General features: G+C 36.3%; 1 protein-coding gene across 25 annotated transcripts in view; it reads right to left on the reverse strand.

Annotated features, from left to right (window-relative positions):
- Positions 1-1,568: 1,568 nt before the first annotated feature.
- The window catches only part of neb (nebulin), a 63,615-nt gene continuing 44,741 nt past the window's right edge, over positions 1,569-20,442 (reverse strand). For 2 of the 25 annotated variants that reach the window (XM_077216994.1, XM_077216995.1), the window contains exons 112-134: positions 20,262-20,366; positions 20,070-20,174; positions 19,880-19,984; positions 19,671-19,781; positions 19,453-19,563; positions 19,271-19,372; positions 18,568-18,672; positions 14,739-14,852; positions 14,526-14,630; positions 13,319-13,423; positions 12,655-12,759; positions 10,894-11,004; positions 10,302-10,415; positions 10,087-10,191; positions 9,532-9,636; positions 9,119-9,223; positions 5,572-5,664; positions 5,091-5,198; positions 4,022-4,208; positions 3,747-3,839; positions 3,375-3,518; positions 2,527-2,630; positions 1,569-2,394 (exon numbers count right to left, since the gene is read on the reverse strand). In XM_077216994.1, coding sequence (XP_077073109.1) covers positions 2,221-2,394; positions 2,527-2,630; positions 3,375-3,518; positions 3,747-3,839; positions 4,022-4,208; positions 5,091-5,198; positions 5,572-5,664; positions 9,119-9,223; positions 9,532-9,636; positions 10,087-10,191; positions 10,302-10,415; positions 10,894-11,004; positions 12,655-12,759; positions 13,319-13,423; positions 14,526-14,630; positions 14,739-14,852; positions 18,568-18,672; positions 19,271-19,372; positions 19,453-19,563; positions 19,671-19,781; positions 19,880-19,984; positions 20,070-20,174; positions 20,262-20,366 — 2,616 coding nt within the window. In that variant the 3' untranslated portion in view covers positions 1,569-2,220. Of the gene's footprint in view, positions 2,395-2,526; positions 2,631-3,374; positions 3,519-3,746; positions 3,840-4,021; positions 4,209-5,090; positions 5,199-5,571; positions 5,665-6,110; positions 6,204-6,957; positions 7,051-7,985; positions 8,079-8,499; positions 8,593-9,118; positions 9,224-9,531; positions 9,637-10,086; positions 10,192-10,301; positions 10,416-10,893; positions 11,005-12,127; positions 12,239-12,654; positions 12,760-13,318; positions 13,424-14,525; positions 14,631-14,738; positions 14,853-18,567; positions 18,673-19,270; positions 19,373-19,452; positions 19,564-19,670; positions 19,782-19,879; positions 19,985-20,069; positions 20,175-20,261; positions 20,367-20,442 lie in introns of all 25 variants that reach the window. The other 23 variants (XM_077216997.1, XM_077216999.1, XM_077217000.1 and 20 more) reach the window with 12 other exon arrangements.

The following is a 20,442-nucleotide window of genomic DNA, read 5'->3' on the forward strand; positions in this document are numbered from 1 at the left end:
CACTGGCTTGTTGACATTTTACAATGTTTCATTTTTAGATACATTTTAGAAATCACAATGTGGTTTTTTTAGCATACGCTGTGAAAATGAACATGCAAATAAAATAAATTGTAATTTTACTTAACATTAGCAATGATCAATTTATTTTGACAGCATTTATTAAAGGTAGGGTAGGCAATTTTGGAGAGGCTAGCAATAGCAAGCTAGCTTTGAAAGCATGAGATCCCACCCTCTCTTTGTAGCCAAAGCCACGCCTCCTCCAAAACATAAAAACACAGCAGAGTCTGCAAAGCGTAGTGAGACCTGGGGCCTATACCATGAAGCCGGTTTAGCTGGTTAGTCCGATATGTTTGTTTAGTTTGTGCCAACCCTGGTGTTTTAGTCACCATGAAAGTGGTTTGGCTTTTAGCAGTATTCATCGCTATGGAGTAACTTGCGCTCCATGGCTAACCTGGTCCGGGGCAGGTTATGTTCCAGGTAAGAGGTTGCAAACTGAACTTGGACCAATCAGCTGTGAGCAAACTGACATGTCTGATGCGATAGTCACTCCACCGGTTTCCACTCCAAATTTAAGATCTCTACACAGCAAATGATTTTTAATTTTTAATGATTTTCAAATAGATTTTTTTTAATGATTTAGATATTTATGTAATTATTGTACCCTTAATCGATCACACGTACAATTTTAGTTTATCAATTATTATTATGCAGTTTAATTGAATAAATATATAAAGGTAATGTAAATATGCTTTAGATTCAATAGATAAAGCTATAAAATGACTACATGTGAGAAATGTTACAGTTTATACATTTGATAAAGGTAGAGAAAATAACTTCACAACTTTTACTGTCTTATGCTTCAAACACTGGAGCGGAGTTGAGTTGCCATGGAAACGGTGCAGCACAGACAAGCAGCACAAAACAAACTGTGATTGATTGCGTTACAAGTCAGTCAAACATCCTCTTGGGCGGTCCTTGGCAAAGAAAAGCTGCGATAGAGACCAGACCTTCTGCCGTCAGTCTGAAGGTCTGGCTACGTGAGATTACAGAATACCTATGTACATGTTTTAATATTTAGACCACTTCTGTTGTTGATTGCTATCAGGATGTCAGTTTCAACCAGTATAATAAAAAAGTGTTTAGAAAGAAAATTGCTTACCCTACCTTTAACATTTGTTAATGTTAACCAGCTCTTGAATTAAGTGTAAATATCAAATATTAATATCAAACTGAAATAGTCTTTACAGAAGCAAACAGGGATTATGGGATGGTTTAACAGACTAAATGAATATGGGTTAAATACTATTAAAGTGGTATTTTTTCCAAAAAAGAAAATTCTGTCATTTACTCAAATGGATGGACAAAACATAGTGAATATTAAAAAAGTTGTCATTTGAGTTGCATAGATTAATGCAAATTAGAGGTTTGGAACGACATGAGAGTATAAGAAATAATTTACATTTTTATGATATATTTTAAACTTTTTAAAAGTCAACCATTTGTTGTTGACCAATATTTTAAAATAATAATAATAATAATAATCTTGTCACAAAATTACAGGAAACAGATTTACTGCAGAAGCGTGGTGTGCTTTATTGGCTACTGATTCAAGGTATACATCTTCCTCTAATCCCACACCCACAGAATCAAAGAAACAAAACACACATGCAAATAGTGGCCACTTTCAGCAAGGGAGGGAGGAGGCTTGTTTTAAATCAATACATTTCACTTTAGAGTAACTGATGGCGTGTACTCAACATTCTCAAGTTTTTTTTTTTTTTCATTTTCATGTGGCAACTTTAGTGCCTTTGTTCGGTTTTTATAAAACACTGAACTTCTGGTTTTCCTTTTCACATATAAAGTGAACCATGAGCCCATCTCTCTTTGTGCAAAAGTTTCATTGTTAAAACTTTCAGAATGGCCTTCTTTGAATGTAGTGTGATTGCAATATGCAAAAATAATGGGCTCCAGTTACTTAACTGTTAGAATAGAAGAAAAAGATAAATACAATTGTCTGAGACTTATGTAGGTATGTATAGTTTCTCATGCCACAACCACAATAGACTTAGTGACATGGGCACAAACGAAATTTCGTAACAGTAATGAGGACAAACAGTAGCGTAACTACTAGACTAACAGTACACATACAATGCTTGTTTCTGTCTTAGTGGATATCAAACTCCCCTATCCACAAGGAGTTTGACAGGGCAGTAATTGTATTTAGATGGCTTCCACATAGTTGGCGGGCAGCATACCGGTTTTTCCAGTACGCTGCACAGTGCCATACATCCAACCCTCATCAATGGACTGCACGTTCACAATGACGTCACCATCCTTGAAGGACACTTCATCATTGTCAGCACCAGCGTAGTCATACATGGCACGGACAGTTTTCTGTTTAGGGCAGAGGGGAGAATATTAAACGACCTGCTTCACTATATGGTATGCTGTTACTATTTAGACTAATATATTGTAAAGTATATGTATAGAGTTTATTAAAGTTGCCATTGGTCTCTCAGTACTTACTCCAGTGGTTGATGGATGTGAGGGGACAGAAGAAACAGTGGTTTGTTGTGTTGCAACAGAGGAGGATCTCTGCTGAACTTCTGTAGTCTTGGTCTGCGTGTATCCTAAATGAGAAAACAGCAGATTTAATAGCATATATATATATATATATATATATATATATATATATCTTCAGATAAATAGCATTCAGATTTTGGCTCCTGACAGGCAATTTTCAACTGTCATTAGTACAAACGAGATGGTAGACCAGATTAACACTTTAACTTTCACTTTAAAGCCTCAGCAGTTACTATAGAATGAAATGATGTTGCATATGGTGCACTAAACAGTTGATGTACATAACAGCCAAGCACAGCATGGAGCTTATGTTGTAATTGATTTAACCTGAAATATCTTCAAAATCCAACAACTTAAGATTTAAACACAAAGTAAAAAAAACACTCCTGGATTTTTTGTTTAAATATATTTGTTAATTTATTTTTTCCATCCTTAATGTTGCAATGCAACTCTATCCATCGGTTCTTGATTGGATATTGAGATGTGGACATGCATTCAAAATGAATGAGCTTGCAGTCCATTGTGGAGGGACAGGGTTTAAGCAGACTAAATGACTGGATAAGTCCGGCATACGTCAGAGAAGTCATTTTCACTGAAATATCGAGTTATGTCATTTTGAATAAACATTATGAGGTCAAGTTCAATGTTTTTTTTTTTAAATTAACAATGAATAATTCACAAAAATATCAATAGCATGCAATGCAGTCAAAAAATAGATGAATTTTCATTTCATGCCAACTGTAATAATTCAAACCTAAGGACAAAAGAAATGAAGCACTTTAAACATCTACCGTGTAAAGTGGAGACACCAAAGCCATTGCTGTAGAGCGATGCATGGTGGTCCACGTTCTCAGACACCTCTGACTTCTCATCGCCCACCCCACTCATTGCGCTGGTGGAGCGGGAGTGTTCCTTGCTGCGGCGCTGGGCTTGGACTGAATAATGGGACAAACATGTCAATGTTCCCTTCTCTTTGAAAGACTGTCTTCAATCGAGGAAGGTGGCAGATAAATATACAACCACATTGTAGAGAGTAAGGAATAATTTACAGTCATTATATAGTTTGGCAGTCATTAAACATATCTAAGAGCAGAACATCAAAATTGCCCAGTCAAGTATTCCAGAGAGCCGTGTAATAAAGCTTTTTTGGTACAGTGACCCACCTGACATCATGTGAAGACTTCTGGACTGGATGTTATCCTCGGCAGGATCATAGTCAAAGACAGAGCCAGGGTTTGTGCGCCACACACGCAGGTCTTTGAGAAAGTAAACTCAGTTTTAGTAAATGTCTCTATTTAAAACTCATTTGGTTTCTGTGTATCATTTGTATATTATTTGTTACATAAGCGTCATGCTTTTCTAGATTTACAGGAAGAGAAATCAGTTTCTAAACTCAAGTGTGTTTAGTGTGTACAGGAAACAGTATATGTCAGCTGACCAGTGATGGTCTCCTGATCGTGTTCCTCTGCACGTCTCCTCTCCATCTCCACCACACGTCGCTGGATGCCGCGGTAGTTGATGTCACTGAAGTCCTGTGTGTTCCTCTTCACACGCTCAGTTATGGGGTCAGAGATGGTGGGGGTGAAGCTGCCCTTACTCTTCTCAAAGTCCTCGTGGTATCTGACCTGACAGGACCAATAGACAGCAAAACATGAGTCAGGGGACACTAAGAACCTGCTACAGCAACAATCCGTTTATAGTCCGAAGTCTCGATTGGCCTTTCGAATGGCTTCTCAAATGAGAAAAAAATGTAGGGTGGGAAATTGATAGGGTAGTTGGATGGTTTTGGTTTGCTGCTGTGATCTCATGTGAGTGACAGGATGTCCCACCCTCATGCCAGTAAACATGTCATTATAGAACAGAAGAGATGTCGCGCCAAGAGGGAGGGGAAGTTATTTTGATTAAAAAAATAAAAATAATGACGTCAGTGCTAGAGATAGTCTGGAGATTTTGGGCAGGCGAGTTGACAGATTTTGCAGAAAACGGTGTAGTGAATGATGGGTACAGAATTTTTTTGCTTCAGACTTTGATTCCATCCAGGTGGAGGATATCATACATAATTAAACATTTTAACTGATTTTAGAACTCATATTGTTTTCATTTGTCATGCATCTCCAAGCAATGATGAACTTGTTTCTGTTTGAGTTTGTTGTGTTTAGAACGACTTGAAAGTCGGGTACTGTGTGAGCGTGTGGTAGTAGTAACTATTTACAAAGTCACATGTGTATGATGCCTAGTGTTTTAAAAATGTTTAGGGGCCATGTGCATAAACGTAGCCACCATTAAGACTGTAACTTAAAACCCAGTCTGCCTACAAGCAGGTTGTGTTTTCAATTCGGTTTTTGCAGCATCTACTGACTGTTGATAATATTACATTGTGCATTTGTTTGTACTGATCCTCAGCCTTACTACCGTTTTGATTGCAATAGGGTTGACCTTCACATAACATCGAAAAATCAGTACATTGTAATATAATGATAAAGGTCAAGATGTGAACGTCATCATACTCCAGAGATGATACGCTGGGTTTCTTTAACACGTCTCATCTCAGGGGTGTCCAGCACAAAAGCGGCCTTGCCCTGCACCTGCTTACGGAAGCTGTCAGAGTACAGAACCTGGATAAAAGTCACAGAAAATACATACATTAGAAACTTGGATTATGATTATGTATCAAGACCCTGTGGAAGACACACCGGGAAATCAGGACATTAGACAAACAAAGGACATAAATATGACATCCATCAGCACAACCATGGGTGTTATTGTGAATTCAGACAGATGAATTAGAGGGATCTTCAGAGGGCTGGATTAAAAGTAGGTGGGTCCCGAGATGAAGCTTTGTAGTGATGATGATCAGTTACTGAATTAAATTCAGCATATGGAAGAATAAAGTTAATATTATTAGCCTCCTAAGTGAAATGAGGGCATTAGAGCAGTTACGTTTACACATGGCAAACACACACACTCGTGTCCTGTGGCTGTGAGTACCGAGCTAATCTGCACTTGGTTCCGTTTGACCCGCTCCATCTCTGGAGTGAACACCACAGGCGTTCCCTTGGCAGAGAGGTCCTTATACAAAACCTAGAGTAGAAAAGAACAGCGCCCCCAGAGGCCAGTCAGACACAAAACACCACGGCAGACGCAAAAGTCTCTGGAGAGTCACAGTCACATCAAACGTCACACACAACACACAATGAGTTTATATCCCAGATTTAAAAAGAGGAAATTGGTTGGGAAGGGAAAACAACAAATATGGGATATCTGGTGTTGGTTTAATTTTGGATTAGGAACAATGTTTGGAGTTGAATAATTCCCATACGTTTGAACTCACAGCAAAGGGTACCTTAACTATGGTGGAATATGATGAGGTGAATTACATTAGATGAAAATGAGGTTTAAGCATTACATATGCTTCAATTGTTTTGCATCAGCGATGGCATTGTAAGAGTGGAAAAGGAAGAAGTATACTGGAAGCGTTAATGGGGAACAGAGACACTCTCAAGTAAACCCTGTGGAGCTTCCACTACCGAGCTGATGTGCTTCTGATTCTCTCTGACCCGCTTCATCTCGGGGAGGTCCGGTATGGCTGTGCCTTGACCCAGCGAATCCTTGTATTTTATCTACCCAAGGATTAATTACGACATATCAAATAAACAACACACACATGAACCAAACAGCAACAGAACGAACATTCACAAGGATAAAATACACTAAATCATTAGCTCTGTTCCAAACCCAAGCCTCCTCGCTGCCTACGCAGGCATCTGCCTTTTAAAATTGCATTATAAGTGCCCATAAGAGGCATACTTGTAAATCTCTATATAGGCAGCAGTTTTATATACTACACAAATAGGATTTAGCATCAGAGACTCGACCCACTGCGTAATACTCAAGTTTAACAATCCATAAAGTTCCCAACTTTTCATAACAGCCTTTGGGTCAAGAGTGTGCCTATGATGCCTTCAAATGCTACCTTGGTAGGCAGCTTACTAGGTTTTGGAGCAAAGCAATTGTGTTGGCAAAGAACTGTTGCTGATCAACAATACAAGTTTAAAACTAGATAACTTTTAGTAAAAAAAAAAAAAAGGTATGGTACATAATTATTACATGGAGGAATCAGTTGCTAATAATTAGCCTGCAGCTAAATAAATACTAAGTATTACTGATAAAAGGGAATACAGGATTCTGTCACATGAGCTACACGAGAGTTACAACTATTGTTATGAAGGATGGATTGGATGCAGTGACTTCTTCTCAGGGTCACTAGAGGGACTAGAATAAACAGATGGAGGCTAAAGGGTTTTCTTAGACGATGGAGAGACGAGGATTAGGGAATGTTTTATGGGTGGGATTGAGGGTCACACCGCAGTGTACCGTGCTAATATTTTGTTGATTGCGTTTAACTCTCTCCATCTCTGGCGTTTCTGAAATTGACGTTCCTCCTCCCAAATCTTCTTTGTATTGGATCTTTACACATGTAGAGGCAATGAGGCAAAAATAAACAAAAAACAAATATAAAAAACGACTTAATCTTATTAATGTCAATCATTTTCAGATATCAGTGTGTAAAACAAAAAGACAAAAAAAAAAGATAAATGACACATACTAAATGCATGAAAACAAAAGTGTTGAAGATGTAAAATGTCAGAATAAATCATAAAATGCCTCTAGCAAGAAAAAAAAGTAGGGTAAATAATTTGGACATATACTGTGAGGTATAACCCTACTGTTCAAAAGTTTGGGGTCAGTAAGATTTTTTTCAAGAAGTTAACACTTTCATTCAGCAATGATGCATTAAGTTGATCAAAGTAACATAATATGAAGTATCATTTATAATGCTAAAAAATATTTCTATTTTAAATAAATGCTGTTCTATTCATCAAATAATCATGAAAAAATATACATCACGGTTTTCACCAAATGTTAAGCAGGAACTGTTTCAGCATTAATAATAATAAATAATGTTTCTTGAGTACTAAACCATCATATTAGAATGATTTCTGATGGATCATGTGACACTGAAGACTGGAGTAATGATGCTGAAAATTCAGCTTTGCCTTCACAGGAATAAATTACATTTTAAAATATATTCACAGTTCTGTTAAATTTTAATAGTATTTCAGAACATTTCTATTTTTACTTTATTTTTGATAAAATAAAAAACAGCCTGGGTGAGCATAACATCTTACAGACTCCAAACATTTTTTGAATGGTAAAGTATGGAGAAAAGAATATACATAGAATAGTGAAGGGGAGCTTTTGGTTTATTTAGGGTCGTTTATCCTTACCAAAAAGGTGAAGAAGGGGTAAAATGAGACTTTAAAGAATGATAAAGATGAAGAATGGGAGTATACAGTAAAATGTTTAAAGAAAGGAGTCTTCCTCAAAGAGAAAAACACTACCGAGCTGATGTTCTTCTGAGTGTCCCGTACACGCTTCACCTCAGGAAGGTCAGGTATAGAAATGCCTTGACTTAGTGAATCCCTGTATTTAATCTAATACACATTTCAGGTCCATTAAGAGCATGAAATAGTTCAAATAAGGATCAAATAAGTGATAAAGTCAGAGAATTGACACATTTATCCAAAAACGGGATGAAAAGGGTAAAAAGAGAGGAGAGGTTGAGTGTTTTTAACAATGCAACGTAGTTAAAGTCTTGGAACCACTTTCAGATGAAGATGGATAAATATATGGATCATGTTATTAAAAATGATGAGAGGCGTGGCTATCTATTTAAAAGTATTACTTCATATTAGATGATCTATATTAAAATGAATGTTTGACATTAAATTTTTTAAAATGCTGACAGACTTTCGATTATTATTAAAGGATCATAATTAAAGGAGGCATTATGTTGTTTTTTAGGGGCTCTCCAATGGGAAGGAGGTTGAATGGTTGGGTCACAACACTGAGTACCGTGCTAATAGCCTCCTGATTGCGTTTAACCCTCTCCATCTCAGGGGTTTCAGCTATGGCTGTTCCTTGCCCAAGCTCCTCCTTGTACTGGATCTTTAGAATTGTACAAGAATAATGAGGCATTAACATTTGTTTTTTATCTCGTAGGATAAGTAGCTTTCATTTGTTTTGTCAGGGGACGCTTCAGAATGTGCTCTCACAACATAAAAACAGACCAAACATTTGAGAAGAGATGGACAAAAAAAAGAAACTACAACATTTCAAACACACAAGACAGATACAAACCAAAGAGGTAAAATATGTAAATATTAAGCTTGTAAAATGGTTAGAGCTACTGTTTAGGATGAAGAAAGGTCCACAGCATCAAATTTGATGATTACTGTTAGTGGCTTTGCTAGTTTATGACTAAGTATTAGACTAAGGTCTGTTTAGGATATCTATATTTATATTATATAAAAAGAGCTGGATGTCAAGAAATGTTAACTTGTGGTTGTAGTACAGAAAAAAGGAAAAGGTGGTGTAAAGCAAGAAATGAGAACAGAAAAAAGAACAAAACCCCCAAAAAAAGAAATTGTGGTTAGAATATTGAAAAAACATATACTCATTAGGCAGTAAGTACCGAGCTGAAATTCTTTGTATTTTCTTTAACACGAAGCATTTCAGGAGTGTCCTTTACTGCTGAAACTTTGCCTTTACTGTTTTTAAGGTCAATCTGGTACTGAAGCTAAAAAGAAAAGAGCACAAAAGCAGTCAAAACTGACACAAAAATGCAACAAGAGAAAACGGTGCAACCAAAATTGTTCCAAAATTATTCAAAATCAAGAGAAGTGTGGTAATTATTAAAATGGGCAACTAACTAAGCCACATAACAAATCTGTCTACTCTTTAATATTGTCTCTCTTTATTTTTCATAGAAAAACACACGAAAGACAGGGACCAAAGACAACAAAGGATTCGAATACCACATTGAATAAGATGAATAAAACAGGAACATAATATGGGCTGGCTCAAAGCCCGTGGAGAAACACTTACAGTGCTGAAGTTCTTCTGGTTCTCACGCACTCTTTGCATCTCAGGAGTGTCCAACACAGGCACATAGTGTGACATGGTCTTCTCAGCCTCCTCCTTGTACTTTTTCTGTTAGGTTAAATAAAAAGTTGAATCATAAAAATCATAATAATAAACAGAGCATTTCCAATAGGGTCCTCACACCATCGGTGCTAGGGGCCTAATAAAACAGTTATAAAAACAGAGGCTCTGAATAGTAGACACATCATTATCCATGTATAAGGAAGTAAGTAATAGTAATAGTTAAAGTTTTACTAATAGTAATTAGTAATAGTAAATAGTAAAAAGCGGTGATGATTAACTTTTAGAAACTGATCAGGGGGTCAAACTGAAAAATTATATGAACCATTTTGTTTTCTATTTATTGTTGGAATTTTGCAGCCCTTTTACCAAAATGTGTCTAAATACAGATCCAAACGTCTTTATAATAAGAGTGTAAAAATAGGTACATTTATACCAATACACTAGCAATAAACATCAAAAAATGACTTTTTTTCTTCAAAGAAGCAACCCTCATACCTGGCTCACAAGGTTCCTGATCTGCTGAGCATGGAGGATGTCAGGGGTGTCAATGACTGTGGTGTATGTGGCTCTGTCATGCTCAGCAGAATGCTTGTACTTGGCCTGGAAAACAAATTAACCAGCAATCAATGTATTGTTGAAATGTTGGTGCTAATAGTTGAGGGAATCACCTATGAAATACTGAATTGATGGGTTGGAGATCATCTGTGTACCTGACTGAGAATATCTGTGGCGTTCTTTGCCCTCAAGAAGTCTGGAGTGTCAGTGGCCAAAGCCAACATGCCTTTTCCCTTGATATCTTGCTCCAATCCTTTCTTGTACTCTCTCTGCAGGAATTGAAATGAGATCAAGTCCATATGTTTGTTTATCAGTCATCTTAACATTCACACCAAGAAACATTACTGTGGGCTACAAACACAAAAGCAGCATAAAAAAAAGAAAAGAATGAGGAGGAAAAAAGTAGCATAAAAAAAGAAAAGAAAGAGAAGAAAAAAAAGAATGAAAAGAAAATTTAGATGATTTTAACATCAAAGCTGTGAAGGAAAAATAAGGAAAACAAGGGAGACCATTTAGAATTGAAAGACAAAATGACATTTAGTGGGAGTCTCAATCGGTTGAGTTGAATCGCTTTACCAAACCTGGTTAGATGGCACATCATAGATAAAGTCCATAAGCTTGATTAGTTTTCTCATTAGCAAGAGGCAAACTGACCAGTTTCTGCCTGATTAGTGTGATGAGAAGGAAGTGGCGTTGTGGGAGAGGACTACAGGTAAGATAAGTCAGTTTGAGCTTTAGCCATCCTACCTCACACAGGATATGAGTAGCATTCTTTGCTCTCAGTAATTCAGGAGTTTCCTCCAGCACTGTAAGCCCTTTACCCTTCACCCCTTCCTCTAGATCCCTCCTGTACTCTTTCTACAGGGCGGAGAAGAACAGAAATACTGCAGACACATAGCGCACACACAGACACAGACACAGTACTGCGCCCACTGACATTTCAAAGTCACCAAGCATTTGCTCTGGGTTTGCATGAGCAAATTGCACCTAACCCTCTGGGTTTGCACCTAACCCTCATGGTGCATATTGTCCATACACAACAAGTAATTGAACGTAATCTACTTGGAGCAAAGGCATTGCTGAATTTGAAAAGCAACCTGATAAAGGCATATACAATATTTATCACACGTCACAGGCAAGAATATTGACAAAAACAATGTCTGAGACTTTTTAACATGTACATTCATTTTGCAGCATTCATATAATTTTAAAGCCAAACCAAAATCCAATGAGGTTATGATAAAATAAAATGTTATTTCATGTGCATGCTCAGGGTAACTAAATATTCATGGTAACCAAGATTAAAAGAGGTTAAAAAAAAATCAAAAAAAAAATAAAATATAAATAAAATGAAATATGTTATTTCATGTGCATGACCATGGAAACTGACGATTCAGTGTATTTAAGATCTAAAGAGGTCAAAATTAAATTAAATCAAAAGTTGATTCATGTGCATGCACAGGGTTCCCACATCTTTTGATCAATGAATTTCAATGACATTTCCAGTCAAACATGAAAAATTAAAATATCAATAAAAATTATTTGAAAGATCGCATAGTGATATATTGTTAGATTGCACAATGATAACTTGGCGATAATGAAAATTTTCGCAGGATTAAAAATAAAATGATTTTGATCATTTTCACAACTTTTCCTGGCCTGCAATCACAATTTGGAAATCCAGGCCTGGAATGACATTCCCTAATATGTCCAGGTTTTTCATGACTGTTGGAACCTTGTTAAAACCAGCAACAGCAGAAAACACACACCCACACACACACGCACACAGAGAGAGATGTTGAAAGGGGAAGGGAATTACTGAGAGTGTATTACAACGGAGGGATGGTTCATGCATACTAATCATAACCTACTTGGGTGTAACTGGAAACTTCAAAGACACTCATGTAAGGATTATAATGTGTATGTGGTCTTAGTATTATTACCAGGATGGAAGGAACATAATATAAGGGCTTCATGTTACCTCGCTAATAATTTTCGTGGCGTGTCTGACATGTATCATGGCAGGGGTGACCTCCAACCCAGAGAGGTTCTTTCCTTTCATTGTCATCTCAAAGTCCTTCTTATACTCTTTCTATCCACCACAAATATAGAAGAGTGGGAGATACATGAAGCTTCAGGCATACGGGTCTAGTACACCATGGTCACACTGGTTCCTCAGTCGAAGAGTGTGACAGTTCATATAATGTTTTGATATCTTGATGTTAATTTAAAACATTTTCTCCAGTCAATGTGTTGTACAGTGACACTATCAAAACAGCCATAAGCATCTAACATACATAAATGCCTACCATAAATCCATGGGTCCTGGTTGGAAATTGTGGTCTTTTACTTACCAGCATTACAATATTTGAATAAACATAAAAACACACTGTTTGAATTTTACTTAGTATTTCAAAGTCATTCACACTGGGTTACAACGTATACTTGAGCTATACGCTACCATTTTGTTTTGCATTGAATACACTGAGTTTTGGCATCAGTATTTACCTGACTCTGCATATGTTGAGCCTCCTTAGCAGTCACGTAAGTAGGAGTCTCAAAGTCCAGCATGGCTTTGCCTCTTTCTTTCTCATATTTCTCCTTATACTTCACCTGTAGTCAGACAAAATCCCAAAGGTGAATTACATACAAATGCAAAAAAGCTGAACTGATTCATTTAATGGTTTACTAAATAATGATTGCCAAGCAAAGACCACAGATTTGTCTGCAAACTGAATCTTTTTGAAGAGTCTAGGCTATAGTGTATTTTTAGTTTTTTATACTGGATAATAATTAATCTTCCATTTTATGTTCCTAAGCATTGAGAGTCCTAAAAGAGAGTTTACTATAGGCTCAACAGTGTGGAAAATTCATTAAAAATACAATGGATGTTTATGGTGTTTTCGCAATATAAAATGTCTCAGACTTTAATGATGGAGTAACTCGCTTTTACAACTATGTTCTTACATAACGCACAGACAAGTCCTTATAAAGCAGTTTTACAGCACAAATGAACCCAAACAAATAAAATGTAATGATAAATAAATCTAATTTAGCTGCATAAGACTGACAAGTTAGCTGAAATGAAATAAACAGGTCCAACATGTGAAGCATCACACACAGAGAAGCAGGTGACGTCAGCTGCAGAAAGCTCCAGAACTGTATGACTTACGTGACTTTGCAGCTCTGAGGCCTCTTTGTGGTGAAGCTGCTCAGGTGTGTCAGCTATCATATGGTAGTGACCCCTACTTTCCTCAAACTTCTTCTTGTACTGGTACTAAAGAGGAATGCCCAATAAAGCAGCTCAATAAAACAAAATGGAAATCCAGTGTTTCATCTCTCCCATATTGAAAAGGCCAAAGTTGGCCAAAAATGAAAAAGAAAGTGGGGACCAAAAAAGAAAAAAAGAAGAAGAAATGACTGATGGCTGTCATGTACACATAACATAATGACACTGATAATGGAATGAGGAAGATGTATTTAACTTCAAATGATCTAATCATACTAATATTGTTATATCATATTGAATGTTTGGTGACACTTTACAATAAGGTTTCATTAGTTCACATTAGTTAACTACTTTAGTTAACATTAACTAACAAATGTGTATAATGTGTATAATTATTTTGTATATATAAATACACACACATGCATGTATACATTTAAGAAAAAAATGCTATTTATATATATAAAATATTCATATTTATATATAATATAAATTATAAATAAATATATACAGTATATACATGCAAATTATTTCTTAAATATATACATACATGTGTGTGTATTTATATATACAAAATAATTATACACACTACACACACATATATTATGTAAACACAAACTTTTATTTTGGATGCGATTAATCGTGATTAATCTTTTCACAGCCCTAGTTTAAAATATGTTCAGATAAAAGCTGTGTCAAGTTAACATTCAAGTATTTTCTTTTCTAGTTTATATGCAGACATCCCAATGAAAATTAAAAAATGTAGATGAAAAAAATAATAAAAAGGCATCCAGGGAAGTGGGTTAAAAAATATGTATCAGGGATTGTTATTAAAGAAAAAAATGGAACAATTAGATGTTAGAGTGCTTTTAGAATAGCACTAGGCCTGTTAATAAAAAGAAGAAGAAGAAGAAGAAAAAAAATAGAAAAGGGTCAAGTGAAAGAAAAAATGGAGCTAGTGGTAGTATGTTTAAAATCGGATGAAAAGGGTCACTACCAAATGATAGCCTGGAATGAGTAAATAGATTAAATGAGAGCTTTCTCTGAGGATGATAGATGGCTCATGTGAAATGACATGAAGATGTGATATTTCACAGTTATAGTGTTACAGTGTGTGATGGGAGGGAAATGAAGCCATCAATAAAACTCTTACGTCACTGGACAGCTTGCTAGTGCTCAGGTTGTGCTGCATTGACAAAGACTCTGCCATGTCAGTAACAGGTTTGTGAATCTTCTTCAGGTCACCTTTGTACTTCACCTGTAAGAAATATCCAGGCAAAAACACACCATTATAAGAAACACTCAGTGTGATATGTGACTGGTAAAATAATGTTTTTAAAAGAGCAAGTTTGAGAGTTTAAAGCACCTCGCTTGCAAGTTCATTGGCATCCTTCAAAGTCTGATAAATCTTGCTGTTCTTCAAGTCATACTGTGGTCTCTTTCCTTTCATCTCCTTGTCAAACTTCTCCTTGTACTTCACCTTTTGAGAGAGGACAGTGACTATGTTAGTTGCTGTTAGTGATGTATTTTCTGTCGTATGAGCCAAAATGCTTGCAAAAACACAGAAACATGAATCGTTTCATGCAATCATCAATGGAAAGAAAGGGAAACTGAAAAGAATCTCGTTACAACAGGATTTCAGTTGGGTCTAATACAGTACAATTCAGATCAAGTTCACATTGTACTAGCCCCAAATGGGATGACCAACACAAAGTCCAGAGCATTCAAAAGCATCACATCCAACATATACTGTTTGTGTGAACATAAAGCTGAAGTGTGTGATTTCTGTGCCACTAGCATCACTGAACCAACGGGGTGCAACGGGGCCAAGACTGACTCGATTACGTCATTATTTTGCAGTGCTTCATGGGAGTGAATAAGCACTAAAGAGTTCTTTTGGCGAATTTTCTTTGATTCTCTGATTGGTGGAGATTTCTTTACAGAATCATGGGTAATGTTTAACAGAAATTACACAGTTACACATAATTATTTAAAAAAGAATTTGGAAAAATGCAGGCTGATGGCTTCAACAAAAGCACATATCATTGGTTAACCTTGTTGCTCACAGTAGGTCTGTCTTTAAAGGTTTAAAAGTTATTGTTAACTTGAATGAGATTTCTACTTTCAGAACCCGACTCACACTCTATTTCTAAAGAAGTGACTGTGCTCAAACAGGTTTCCTAACACTTCATCTGTTTGCCATTGGTTAACCCTAAAACAGGCAATGTGTCTCACGAGGTACATAGTTTTTATTGTCTTTTTTGGGGCATAAGATTTTTTCATCAAATTCTTTTATCACTTATGACAGCCTGGTCTGTCTTGAGTATGCTGGTCACATGATTTGCTTCAAATTTTTTATGATCAATTAGTCAGCCTGACCTAAATCCGACATGGCTACCAGTGGTGCAGAACATTCAGATTTTGAGATAAGTAAATATATATTAAACGTTCTTTTCTTCTGAAAAAAAAAAAGAATACTGCTAACATTAATTGTGAACATTCTCTTAAGGTGCTGAAGGAGACAATTAAGTAATATGTTGTTCATGTTGTTATTTAGCACGTTTTGAAATGTATGTGTCTCCTGAGTCACGTTGCCTGTTTAGGGTATAAAAAAGGGATTAAATTAGCTCTATTTAAAATGCACTATTCAAACTTAAATGTTAGTAATTCAAGAATGCTTTGAAATATAGACCTAAGTTTGGTCTTGTTTTAAAGATAAACAGTCAGCAGATTATTGCTGAAGTGAAAGCACTTCAAAAAATGAAAGTATGAAAAAGTTAAGGAAGTTTAAAACTTACATATTTTATAAAAAAAGAATAAATATTAAGTACAGTATATCTGATTTAATGTATTTTACAAAATATTTTTTACTATAAAATTACTATAAAATCAAAGCCATATATCTAACCAAGTTGTGTTCCAAATTTGAACTTGATATCACAAAAAATGAAGTTCCCATGAGATTTTGCATAGGCATAATACCAAAAATAGCCACTGGGTGACTTACATTCCATTGAATTTAATTGTATGCATTCTGCCTTAACAAATTAATCAATTTCTGTCCAAATATCACTTCTGTCACAAAATATGGAACCTTCAGACTCAGACCTTTCTGACAATATGTGTTTTGTCAAGATTAGAAAAGTTTTTTATCATAAATTATGAAACATGATGATGCCCAAAAGGGGAGGAGCCCATTAAAATAATTTAGAGTACCATTTCTATGGTAACACAACATCCAATTTCAAAATTTCAAAACGGGTGCTCACGAGCTGAATCTTGAGTTCGTAAGCTTTCGAATGATATATCATTTGTCAACATTAGATCAGGTGAAGTATGGGATATAATTGTTTTAAACATACAGTGGCAGTAACAGTTAACAGATGAATGACTTGGTCCTTTTTTATACCCTAATCAGGCAACGTATCTCAGGTGACACAACTCATAAAATCCAAAATATTTCAAATAAAAAAAAAGTCCAGATGATATAAAAAACAAAATGAAATTATTTTTTGCTTAGCATTTTCCACTCTTGCCTGTTTAACAAACAGAAAACCCCACTGTTGGTTAAGCCAATGTTACTGTATCTGTCAATATTTTGATTGTGCCAAAATGTCTTTGTACTTGTCTTTAATGGGTTAGTTCGCCTAAAAATATAAAACAAATTAAGATATTATTTATTTAAATCTGAAGGATTTCTGTCCCTTCACTAAAAAATCCATTCACCCAAAACTCTTCAGAAGACTTTGGATTAATCCGCTCCTCGATTTATATGGATTACGGGAACTATGTCAAATATTTGGGTGAATGGAGGTTCAAAAGAGGGACAGAAATCTCTCAGATTCCATTAAAATATCTTCATTTGTTTTTCAAAGATGAACAGAAGTCTTATGGATTTGGAACAAAATGATGGTGAGTAAATTATGACAGAATTTTAATTTTTGGGTGAACTAACCCTAATTTAAAAAAATTACACACTTCAGCTTTAACTGGAGGAAAGGTGGTAAGGAGGTTGAATCTTTTCCCAAAGATTCTGGCAAAAAAAGCTCCAGATCTGTGGAGGAATCAAATTTATGACATCAAGCAAAGAGAGTCACATGAGGAGTGTGTAGACCAAATAACTACAACAATAAAACATCAAGTGTGTTTTTGGTTTCTAAAAGGTAGCAGTGCCATGAATTAGTATTTATTTAATTCTGTAAATCATATAACTGATGACTAATAGTGTTGCTTATTGAATCTGCACACTCCTCGATACAACAGCATGTCAAAGAATGCAAAAGCAAACTGGACACCAGTTTTGACGATTTGAACAAGAGATACAGATCATTCATATGTCCAAAAACATTTTGCATGCCAGACAAATAGTCTGAAATGGGGGGAAAATGCTAGAGATGACAAAAAACTGTGATAGAGTGCTGGTCTATAAGCCTATGCCTGGCAACAAGGCAAAAGCTTGCATGACAAACACAAAAAAAGACAAAATCAGCAACAAAAAGACGCAAAAAACGAGTGGGCAAAAACATTGAAAACCAACAAGAATATTTCAATGTCTGCAGGACCCAAAAATCTTATCAAATTGAGTGCCGCTGGAGTACAACCACTAGGTCAGTCCGAGGGAAAAAGAACAGACACTACACAGACAGAGAAGTGCAAATGTCGCTCCCAGGAGCCAGGGGCCCTTCTTACATCACTAGTCAGGGCACTCATTTTCTTAATGTGTCGCATCTGAGGAGTGTCAAAGGAAGCAGCACCATGGAGGGATGGCGTTTCCTCCACCTAAAAAAAGCGCAGTGAAATGGCAGGGTAACATTATTGAGATGGGACAAAACAGAGAAAATGAATTAATGGAAAAACAGATGGATGGATAACAGAGATTCAGATGGATAGACATGAAGCAGAGGAGGTGGAACTGATTACAAGAGACACTCAGGGCTCGCATAGACAATGACGGTATTAATAATGATGGGCATGAGAAGCACTGCTAAGGCGTTCTACACTACAGTGAATCTACCACTACAGCTATCTTTGAGTATTACTGCATATGCAGCTGCCGTGATGGTGAAGGTGTTAGGAAACCAGTGTCAAATACATATCCAGTGGCTTCAAACTAAACCCCTGTGTTCCTTTTGGATGAATTCAATGAGAGTCTATGGACCACATCATGTCTAGTGTGGAGTTGCTAACGGTTTTACCTGACTGGTCAGTTTGGACACCTCAGTAGCCAGGGTGATATCAGGACGGCCGAGCAGCGTTCCACCACGGCTGGCCTCTTGACGAGCTTTATCACGGTATCCAATCTGCAAGAACAGATTTTGCAATCTTTACAACTTACAATTGTAATAACAACACATACTTTTTTGTCAAGACTTAACTACAGAGGTTTGAATACTACACCCAAAAAATAAAACTTTGTCATCATTTACTCACCCTCAAGTGGTTCCAAATCCAAAAAGACTCATTCAACTTTGAAACACAAACATTTTTAAATAAAACCTGAGAAATGTCTTACCCTCCATTGAAATTTCATTCCACCAAAACTTTCAATGCACAAGTGATTAAGAGATCGTAAAAGTAATTAATATAAATTGTGTGGTTTAATACAAGTCTTCTGTTAAGACATGATTGCTTGCTTTATATGATTTAATTTATGCTTTTATTCACATATAAAGATTTATCAATATACATACATGGAGCACATCAAATATGGTAAACACGGAAGCGCAAATGTGCTGCTTAATGTAAATCAATAAGGTTTACTCTCGGGCGTCAAGCAAGCATGGTTGAGCTGCTGTTGACCATGTTTGAAAGTCTTATGGGTTTGGAAGGCAATAAGAGTGTGTAATTGATAATAGAATAAACAATTTGGGTGAACTGTCCCTTTAAAGTGACTCTCACCTCACTGACGAGCTTAGCAGCTTGAGTGGCTTTCCTGATGTCTGGGCGGTCAGCAACTGAGGTGTATGTCAACTTGGCTTTAGCTTCCTGCTTATAAGCGATCTACACAAGGAGAGACAAGAGATTTAAAATGATCTCTGTCTGAGACTATTGGTTGAAGCAGATACATGTTAGTTCCTTACGTTGCTTTGGTTTTTGGTCACTTCCATGGCATGTTGAACATCGGGAGGAGCAATCATTTGATTGTAATTAGACTTGCCTTTCTCCTTCTCAAACTTTTCCTTGTACAATTTCTGTGGAAAGATCGTGTGAGATTATGATTGGTGATCGCAATACAGTATAATCCCTACAATTGAGATTTCTTATAATAATGGGGTGAAAACTGAGTATTTCAACTTACAGCACTTGTGATTTTGGCAATCTCTTTGCTGTGGGCAGTGTCACGAGTTTCAGCAAGTGTAGTGAAGCCACCCGATTGATGATCCTTTTTGCTGGCCTCCTTGTATTTGGACTGCAGAAAAATGTGTAAAACATAAATTTATATATGATACATGAAAAAATATTTATATTGGTTATTGGTTATTATTACATTATATAATGGCGCTATACCTCAGACACAAGATTGGCCACTGATTTAGCATGAAGGATTTGAGGTGTGTCATGGACAGCCAGATAGTGGCCCTTGGCCTTCTCATACTTCTCCTTATATTTCACCTGAAGAACAGTCACATTTTTAGTTAGTTTAGCTAGTCATATATGTTGATTTTTTCAAATGTCATGTATGGGAAATGGCTCTCACGTCACTAGCGAGGTCAGAGTTCTTCTTAGCCAAAATAGTGTATTTATCATCAATGACAGACATTACGCAGCCCTTCAGCATTTCCTTATCGTACTTGTACTCAACCTGTGAATTACAAAAAAATTGGGTTCTTTAATCTGTAATTATTCTCTCTAAAACTGAACCTATGGTTGAAAATGGAGCGGTACGAACATCACTCTGCTGGAAACTGTTCCTAGCGGCATGGATGAAATCAGGTCTGTCCACAGTCCAGATCCATTTGTTCTTGGTGGCCTCATACTTCTTCCTGTAGTCGAGCTACAAGTAGGATAAACACAAATAATGAGATGCTGACTTGTGATTTAACTTAACAGATGCTCAGTGTAGATCAAAG

Source organism: Siphateles boraxobius, unplaced genomic scaffold, assembly GCF_051911475.1.
Source record: "Siphateles boraxobius isolate OS27281-9 unplaced genomic scaffold, OSU_SipBor_1 7, whole genome shotgun sequence".
In the NCBI taxonomy this organism is placed as follows: domain Eukaryota; kingdom Metazoa; phylum Chordata; class Actinopteri; order Cypriniformes; family Leuciscidae; genus Siphateles; species Siphateles boraxobius.